Below are 10338 nucleotides of genomic sequence, written 5' to 3'. Positions count from 1 at the left end.
CTGATATCAAAAATAGCAATTGTTACTACTAGAAATCTAATTCCTGATATCAAGAATTAACGTTTTAACTAGTAAAAATTGAATTGTTGATATCAAGAATTCATATCCTGAGAATGAATAAAAGTCAAAACGGCTTGCCATATGTTTAACCACTATAGAGACTTCAGAGCCAGCAGTAAATTCCAGAAGAACTATCTGAGATAAGGCTGCTTTCGGAGGGTTCATGAGCACTGAACAGCTGCTGATGCCCTAGAACTCACATCCCCAAAAACGTCGAAGCAATTTTTCAAATAGACGATGTCTTTATTAACAAACCTTATATTTGAAGTCTAAACAACTACATCCTCACCTAAAAACCTAATAAAACTACATTCCGTGACACAAAAACAGTATTATTTCTAAAATTATTGTTGATTTGGGCATCCGACATGACACTCGCTGTAAGAAATACTGCAAGCGGAGTGATACAAACGGTGAAACGGTTGGAGTTCAGTTATCACTAGAATATTGCACTTCTGGAAAAAGTTCTCAGCCAATCAGATTTGAGGACCAGAAAGAACTGAAGTGTATATATATATATATATATATATATATATATATAGCTATATATTAAGTTCTCAGCCAATCAGATTTGAGGACCAGAAAGAACTGAAGTGTATATATATATATATATATATATATATATAGCTGAATATATATTTATTTAATAGTGATGGGAAGTCCGGTTCTTTTCCGCGAACTGGTTCTTCAGACTGTTCGTTTCAATGAACCGGTTCTTTTACGTTCTCACGTAATGACTTCAATTCGTTCATCCCCGCAAATGAAAGTACATTAAAACACATTCAAATAAAGTAATTTGTAATCATAGCATAAGATAAATAGTAATAACCATCGTCATCATCATCTTGGATAAGTTTCTTACATTTACGTTTTGCAAAAGCATCCAATACTGGCACTGATGTTAACGTGGATGTCTTAAAGATATGAAAATAAAGAAAGTGAAGTCTTTATCAACTTTTTACAGAAACCGTAACAGAACCGTAACCGTAAAGAAATCCAGCTCATAAAGCTTAAAATATAACGTGCATACACAATAGTAAATAGTAAAATTAATTTACATGTTTTGACTGTAGCATGTTCATCATGTTAAAATGTTGTTTAATTTAACTAGTTGCATTTGCATTTTCCAGTAAGTTTTATCTGTTATTAAATAAACTTCTTCAAATTCACCCCCTCATTCAAGTCCTCTGTTCACTCGCGCTCATAGTATATTAATATCATATCACAGCATCAGTTTTAGCTTCACGCATACTCAGTATCTCCAGCTCATCGGTTCTCAGTATGTCGAACGTGTCCGAAAGAAACGGTTCTCGGTTCAGTGTACTGGAGATTCGAGAATTGTTGACTCGAGAACCGCTGTAGCAGTACCGTTCGTTCGGTAGTACACGCATGCTCAGTATATCAGCTGCTCGTGCTCATCGGTTCTCTCAGTCTGCACAGTTACAGGAGTAACATATACTACAGGATATAGGTTTATTTCGAGTCATAGAGACTTGTCAGGCATGTCTGAAATTGAGAAACATTAGAAAATTGTGGATCAGTGCTGACTCGAGATGCGAACTGTTTTGAACGATTCATTCGATTTGGCGAACTGGTTCGACCGGTTCACTAAAAAGAACCGGTTCAAAAGAACGATTCTTTTTTTTAAGCTCTTACTCAGAGGATAGAAAGTTGGTGCAAATGTTGGTTTGAAGTATTTATGTTTTAAGTATTTGTAAGTATTTAAAAGTATTTATGATAATTCTGATACATATAAAATATTTTTCAGCACTGATTCAGTCCTACCTGTGGAACCTGTTCAATGTCCCTGAGGAAAATGGGCTGATTCCTGGACACAGAAGTGGACCGATGATAATCCACTAAAGAGTTTAATGAGTTAAATTTGACCACCCACAAAAAGTATTTTCCTGCTCCATCCCGTAAGACTTTGAAGTGCTGGACATCATTCCCAAATCTACAGGAAAGGGAAAACACACAGTTTATAGAGAATTGCATCATAGCCAGCTGCATTTACAACACTTGGATATTGCAATTATAGTGAAGAACTCTGCACTGTTCAGTTTATCATGAGCTCTGAGGTCTGCTACTATCTGTGGAGAACTGTTTGAATGATTCAGACAGTGTTGGCCTAGTTTAGAAACCACACAAAAAGAATTTGCAATAACACACAAATAAAGTGCTGCGAACGGCCATATTTTGTGCTGCATTGCATCAATTATTCATTGACATGCCCCCATTTACAACAACAGATTCAATTACTGCATCAAAATTTCAAAAGCAGCAGCCTTTGTTTCTATGTGTTCATTACTAGGACTTCAGAACAGTCATATACAAATTGGCAAAACATTAGAATCGAATCGAATAGAATAGAATGACAAATACATACTTGACAGACAGCGAGAAGTCTCCAGGTGCACTCTCACTCTCTCTAATGAGAAATGCTCCATCGTGTCTCTGTTTATTTAACATTTCTTCTGCCTTTGCACGGGGAATCTTCCCATAAAACCAGCTGCGTGTTCAGAACAAATACAAAAGCAGTAGTTAAAGATACTTTGTAGAATGCACTGTTGACATACCATTATACATGAGTTTTGGATTTAGAGATTGCAAAGCATTTATGAGACAGGGAATCTCATCTTTAATGCATCAAATATATAATATATAATGTGACCAGGTCTACTGGATGGACAGTAGTTGAACTTGAGTATTAGAAATACAGAGTGTGTTTATTAGATTGTTATTAGTGTATATTGTATATTCAGTCTTGGGGGGTTACTTTAAAAATATATTCCATTACGGTTACAAATTACTTAATGAAAAAAGTATCCAGTAACGTAATCCAAGCACCACAATATATAATATGAAAGTAAAGTAATCTGATTACTTTCCTTCATTACTTTCCTTCAAGGTCACATATGTAAATAAATTCAAGTAAAAGCAATATCATCCAAAATACTTATATTTATTATGGATATGATGCAAAATATAACCTATTTGATGCACAATATTAAATATTTAAGAAAATGCCATGTAACTATGCTGTAACTAAATGCTCTGCTAATATGAAACCAGAACACAACAGAAACACAACAGAAATGTTTTCGCAACAGAAAAATACAGAATACAAATTTGCATTTTTCCTCAAGCAAATATAAGAACAGATGCACTGAATTATGTTAACATTAAACAATGCTAATAATATTGTACTATTCAAAATTTCTGCAAAGTTTAATCCTGTGAAGTTTTGCAGTTAGTCTGTTGGCAGCATTTGGCATATCTAATGAAAGACTAAATGTGCATTCAAACTGTTCATTCAGTTAAAACCTAACACTTTGGGCAAAACTTTCTGTTGTAACAAAGGACTTTCTCCCTGTGCTCATTGGACATTCTGCTTCGACATGGTGGTAGTACATGTTTCTGTTTTGTATTCCCGTTTTCCCTTGCTGATCTGTTCCATTAGTTGTTAATCAACTCCACACCTGTTTCTGTTCTTACTGATTACATTCCTCTAGTTATTTAAGCCCTGTGTTCTCCTCAGTTAGTTTGTCCTGTATTGATGATGATGTTTTGTGCCTATGTCAGGCTGTTCTGTTCTCCCTGTGGATTTATTAAAATTACTTCCTTGGTCTCTACTCCTTCGTCGTGTGCTTTTTAGACTACAGCCACACGTACCAAAATTACAGTTACCAGTTTTTTGTATCCTGATTAAATAACGCCATTACATTCATTCCGTTACTCCCCAACCCTGTGTATATTAAAGAGGTACTGTTCTAACAGAGGCATGGATTCATAACTTAATTGGTAATAATCAGACGTTACATTGACATTATGTAACAAAAAAGAAACCTTCAAATTCAACAATGTAATTTTAAATACGGGTTATTGCATTATGTTCCTACATTTACTAACATGGAGGCAGGTATCTTCATATAAATAATGAATTAAAGGAACTGTTCACCCAACCATAAAAACTCTGTTGTGCCAAACCAACTTGGAAGACTTTTGTTCAATATTTTTCATGAAACCTGAGAGATTTCTGGCCCTACATTGTCTATTCCACCAAAACGGTGATGTTTTTTTGCTTGAGGCACTGAGAACAAACCTCACTGGTTCTTGCACAAGCTCATATGATCTTGTACAGGGCCCTGCACATGACATGAAAAAAAAAAAAAAAGTAAACAGTGTGCACTACATAATAAGCACAATTTACTAACTCGTTCCCTTGTTTCAAATAAAATAGTGCACACAATATAAGAAACTGTTCCCTCGATTTGATTCAACTAAAACATGGCCACAATTTAGTAAAGCGAGGGAACAAATTATTATGTTGTGTGCATGATTTACAATTTTTTCCTGCATGGCATGTGCAGGGCTACGTAGCTTGTGTGTCAAGTGAGTACAAACCTCATTGGCCAAGCCAAGTATGGGTGAGCTTCTGGGAAAAGCTCAATTAAATATGTTCATGATTTTCTTTTCAGAAGACTTGGATTAAAACGCTCGATTCATACGGATTACTTTCCTGTCTTTATGAACATTTTGAAGATTCTGTGTTTTTTTTTTCAGTGGACTCAAAAAAGGGGTCAGAAATCTCTTAGGTTTCATTCAAATGCTCTTCATTTGTGTTTCAAAAAATGAGCAAACTCTCATGGGTTTGGAGTGACAGGAGGGTGAGTAATTGATGACAATTTAAATAAATTTAGTCTTTTGTTGGCTGAAAAGAGCAAATACTTACAGGTGTGGCTTCATTTCTATGTAATTTTTAGGGATGAATCCTTCTTTTCCATTGAGTTCAGCCTTGTACCAATTCTGGTCACATTCTTCATTTAAAACCTGATGGGAAGACAAAAGACACTTAAAACTTGACCAGCATGGCGTCACTTCACAGCGTCCACACAGTAAACCTCCAATCAGCCCACAGAAGACACTTCCCTCAGAACACAGAGGCCCAAAATCGTATCACTGGCTGTGGTGTTTAAAACCCAAGGCCTTGCTCTAGAAATAGCACACAGGAAATATCCTTCATTTCAGCTTTAAGCAACACATAACATCCTGTATACATAAGACTTCTCTGGCACTAATGAGAAATACATTTCACACAGTCTGTTTTGTGGAATTGCAAAACTGAACCAGATGGATTGCACAAAAAGATGTGGGCCATTAGCATTGGTCCTGATGGCTGGGATTTGATGTCTCTTTCATAACTTGTCGTATGTTATAAAATGTTGTACCCACAATGATAGCATCTGTGGTAATGACCATCACCATCAAATATGAAATGAAGAAAGGAGTACATTACTGCCCTGTGTACAATCTCAGAGGTGAAGGGCTGAAACAGATGAAGTGGACAAATATATAAAAGCATCACTTTATGTACTTACTTTAGGCTCACAGCTGACACTCAGTCTTGTTTAAGTCAAGTATGTTATGACACATCCATCTTAGATAAATGGGAATCCTATCCTATAGCCTGGAACGTTCTCACAATTCTGAAAGATGGTCCCTCCATCCCTTCTCACTGTAAACAACCATTAATCTGCTCTCACTCCCACCACACCATGGCGCCTCTTTTCTCTGCCTTCAAGAAAAATAGAGTGACATTATAAACAAGCCAAGATGTCAAATTCCAAATATAAAAAAGGGGGGACTGAAAGTAGGTCTTGGTAACTTCTGGGTGGAAGAAATGAACACAGCTAATCTCAGTTATAAATACTTATTTTTATTTTAGATTTTTAAAATCTACTCCCACTCTAAGCAGTAACAAATAAAGAGAGGAAAATATTTAATTTTTCCCTCTTGTCATCTTGGTGAATAGAAAGCAATCTGTGTTTTAGGAAATCTCTATGTGGGTGCAGTGAAGAATTTGCATATGCAAAATTTGCCCCAATTTTGTGTCTTTCCAGTAAAACCCCTCGCAGCGGTTGGATGAAAACTGGTATGAGACATAAAACACAGAATCAGAGCTTTGCTTAAAGTCGGCATGAAACGGAAGTTGCGATTGTCTTTTCTTCTCTACTGTGACGTATATCCGGGAGAAACGGCATTTGAAATGAGAGGGCGGGACTTGATTTCGTCCTTCGGGAATTGATTGGATCGTTGGAAGCTGGGGCGTTGCTAACAAAATGGAGGCAGATCTGAATGCCAGTTTGCAGTTAGTGGTGGGGGATTTCTCTCCACTGGATTTACAGCGACACCCAAGCATGAATAAATATTTTATTTATTAAGGATGACGACGACGATCGTGACCGGAAGAGAAGATGAGTCGTTTTGAGGGGGAGGGGAGGTTAACATTTTTGATTAAAGATTACGAGGGCACATGAATTAAAAAAAAAAAATTATGAAGTGCACGGATAAATTATTTATAATAAACACTACAGTATTCCATTAAAAAATAAGAATTTTCAATTTGGATTTCATGGTGACTTTAAGAAAAAAAAAATACAGCAGACAGATAGCTGAATGTGATGCCAAAACCAAGTCAAAATTATAAACACAGGTTGGTGGTTCAGAGATGTCAGCCGGCCCCAATCCACAACCACTAAATCCCTATTCAGAGGAAATCATACTAGCAGCAGCCTGCTTGCCCGCAGCAAAGCACTGTTGCTAGGCAGAAAGTGCACAGCAACAGCAAGAAAGTGGGAAAGAGGTTCATGCCGTAGCAAAATATAGAAACACTTTAGATATTGATTGCCCAAAGAGTACAATGAGTTGACCTAATTAGGTCCAACATGATAAAGTAACAAAAAATAAAAGCTATTTCTGCCATGTTAAAGGCAAACCATTTTTGTTACCACTGACATGAACCAAAAAAAAAATGCTTAAAATTAGAGGTCGAAAGATTGGATTTTACCGTGGATTTTACCGATACTAATAGCTACAGGTTGCTACAGGGACGACTGCACGAAATGTGCAAACTAATAAAAACATGGCAAAATGATGAACAAATGTAGTTTAGGCATAAGTTTGCGCAACGCTGAGAATACGTTTACCTTTTTTGAAATATTCCATTAAACCTGCTGAGATACAAGGAGCGTGAACTAAAATTCTCAGTTCCACGTGCATGTCCGAGAAACTCATGAAGATTCATGTATGCTCCGCCCACTGAAAGAACATTTCTGAAACCGAAAATCTCTTAACACCGGCCGTGAACAATTTGACCCTGCTTTCAAACACTGTAGCATTTCTGTGTGGTTAACATCATGTTGAGGAGACACTGTGTCCTACGCTGGGAAAGTTTTATTTTCACTTCCGAATGATGAGGCTGAAAAGAATCAGTGTTTGACATTTTTCAATGATACCACAGCAGTATGACCCCAATCTTTTGTTGTGTTCCCATCATTTTACTGACGACTGCTTCTCATCTCCGTGAGTTCAATGCGAGATTCACAAAACGCTTGCTCTTGAAAGATGGATCAGTGCTCAGTTTATTTGGACCAGCTGACTCCTCTGAAACTCAACCTGTAAGTATGATTAATAATTGATATTTAGCCTATATTTTCTAGCAATCGTTCAAAATACACTTAATTCTCTATAAAATAGGCGTCTAATGCTCAACTAATGCAGTAACGTATAATACTACCTGTCGTACTTCGTGGCAGCAGAGGTTTTCATCTTCGCTTGGCATTCTGATACAGTTCCCACATGTGCACCTAAATAAATTATATCAATGATGCAAGTGATGCACCGAAATGAAAATTATTGGCCAAAGCCGAATATAATGAAACACTTGGCCAAAGGCCGAATACCGAAAATGATTTTTCAGGGGGGTTTTTTCCATTTATTTTGCCAGGTTTTTTTTCACCATTGCATAAATTAAAGTCAAAATGTGCTTTTTACTATTTTGTCTTGCTATTCAAAGAAAAAAAAAAAATTACAAAACTACAATTTTAAAATATTTATTTAACATTGAACATTTTTTAAACATTCCAGCAGACATTACACCAACAAAGCAAAATATAACATAAAATAAATAAATTAAAATGAGTAAAATAAAAATATTTTTATTTGGCCATCTTTGAGCCCCCCCTTCTTGAATAGCCTATATTAGGCCCATAACTGACTGCTGAAAGAATGTAAGGTACTCTGTAAGCCTACTACAAAAAAGTGCATTGAAAAGAGTGCAAAAAAGTGGATGAACCTACAAAATAATTGTCCTAGACATAAGCCTACTTATGGCCGCGGGAACTAGGGGTGCTGATGGTGCTGCAGCACCCCCTGCTGACAGCTGTTTTACTGCACTGGAATTTAAAGGTCCCATATTGTCAAAACTGAAATTTCCTGCAACATCACAACAAGATGAAATTTTAAGCTCCTTATGTAGCCGAACCTGCGCTGGTTTGATTAGGCCGCCTCCAGTTTCCTCTTTGTTTTTCTGCCTCCAGCTAGCGCTGTGACGTCGGCTGACCCTAGTTAGCTGTGGTTGGCCTGGCCGTGCGTCACTCAGAACACAACAGACCAATCAGAAGAGAGGCTCATGAATATTAATTAGACAGGCCAAAATTGACCTGTTCTCAGCAGAGCTCCTGAGAAAGGAGCTGTAAAAATATATTGAGATGGTTTTTGGTACTTATACCGCAAATATATATTCTTAAGGACATCAAAACCTAAAATAAAAGTCCAGAAAGGTGTAAAATATGGGACCTTTAAGTTTTTCATTTTCCACATTTGTTCATAAAATTACTCTTAAGATTATTTAGTTTTTATATGTTGTTGAATGTGGTTTGTGACTTCTGGATCACAGATGGAGTGGGTGTGCTGGGACTGGGAGCAGGAAATTTCCCTTTCACTGCTGCTGCTGCTGCCGTATCTTTTTCGCAATCTGCATGCTGTCTTGATTTTAAATGATAAATTAAACTTGTCGTTAGCAAAAAAGCACTTTCGGGTGAATAATTTTGGTTGCCGAACATTCGGTGCATCCCTAAATGATGCTGCTGTCATGTCTTATAACCTCCACAAACTAAGTTGACACTTACCACTGAGAAACACCCTGTTCCAGTTGTGCTTGCGAAGTGTCTGGTTGATCAGTTACTTCAGACGTTTCATCATCAGACTCGGGCTCGAATTTATAAGGTAAAATCAATACCATCTTTTCTCTCTATGCATTCTCTACGGAGCTGTCATTCAGTTATGGCAATGGGCGTTTCGGTTCCAACACGTGCTGTACTTTTTTATGTTCTACAGAACAAAGAAAAATGCTGATAGAATTTTCATTTTTGTGCGAAATACCCGTTTAAGCCTTATACAGTGTTGTGGCACTATTGGTTGCTATCCAGGATGGGCAAAAGTATCCAAATACTCTGAAGTAGAGGTCTTCACGGGTCCACTTGTATCCAAAAACCCGAGGTCCTACCCGAGACCCAAGTGGGTTCGGGTCCAAAACATCGAGGAGTGCCTTTTTCCAAATGGACCCGATAAGACCTGATCCCTTTAACATACTTTCGCGTTGGTGTTAAGTGCATTTTTGAGAGACGCACGTAGAAAAGGAACATATACGTTTGTAACCTCGCACACAGAAATCCATTTTATAGATATAAGATCCATCAGGAACCGTAATGAGTGCATGTTCATGCAGGGCAGGGCTTTCCTTTTTTGTGTGCAAAATCCCTTCTCCGGAGATGAGGTAAAGAGCATTGCAGAGCAGACAACACTAGCGAATCCATGATTTATTAGGCTATCGATTTAATTTTTATCGTGCTATCGCGTATATTTTTCCAATCCACTGGTCACAATTGAAAGCCGAACTCAGAAATAGCTTGTATCCATCAGGCAGGCATAATATAAAGTAATAATAAATTAAACAAATGATAAATAAATCAAAGTAATGGAGAAGCGGGCAAATCAGTCAGCAGGACACCGGGATTTTTCTTTACTGACTGCGGGGCTGCAGGCTGTGCACATGTCAATGCCGTTTACGTTCGGGTCTGGTTGGGTTAAAAAATAAATACAGTTGGGTCGGGTTGGACTTGGGTCTAATTTCATCGGGTCTGTCTTGGGTTGGGTTTTTCTTAAAAAAAAAAAAAAAAATGCACGTTGGGTTTGTTTTAGAAGTGATTCGGGTCGGGTACAGATTTTAAGACCCGAGAAGACCTCTACAGTAATGGCCAAAAGTGACATAAATTTTGTGTTTTGCAAAATTTGCTGCTTAAGCTGTGGTGGTGTTCATTCACGTTGTTTCTAGATTATTGTGTAGAGTGATCAGATGCATTTTAAATCATTGGCCAAAAAAAGTAACTTTTCAAAAAAAAAAAAAAAAAAATTTTTTTGATCCTGACACAAAATGAC

General features: G+C 37.1%; 1 protein-coding gene across 3 annotated transcripts in view; it reads right to left on the bottom strand.

Moving 5' to 3' along the window:
• Positions 1 to 10338, bottom strand: part of LOC107728184 (growth factor receptor-bound protein 2-like) — a 33236-nt gene that overhangs the window by 3132 nt on the left and 19766 nt on the right. For all 3 annotated transcript variants that reach the window (XM_016538281.1, XM_016538282.1, XM_016538283.1), the window contains exons 3-5: positions 4793 to 4890; positions 2447 to 2569; positions 1846 to 2014 (exon numbers count right to left, since the gene is read on the bottom strand). In XM_016538281.1, the coding sequence (XP_016393767.1) occupies positions 1846 to 2014; positions 2447 to 2569; positions 4793 to 4890 (390 nt within the window). The remainder of the gene's footprint in view (positions 1 to 1845; positions 2015 to 2446; positions 2570 to 4792; positions 4891 to 10338) is intronic.

Source organism: Sinocyclocheilus rhinocerous, unplaced genomic scaffold (assembly GCF_001515625.1).
Source record: "Sinocyclocheilus rhinocerous isolate Xijiao unplaced genomic scaffold, SAMN03320098_v1.1 scaffold2352, whole genome shotgun sequence".
NCBI classification, from domain to species: Eukaryota; Metazoa; Chordata; class Actinopteri; order Cypriniformes; family Cyprinidae; genus Sinocyclocheilus; species Sinocyclocheilus rhinocerous.
This window is presented reverse-complemented; position numbering and strand designations above follow the sequence as displayed.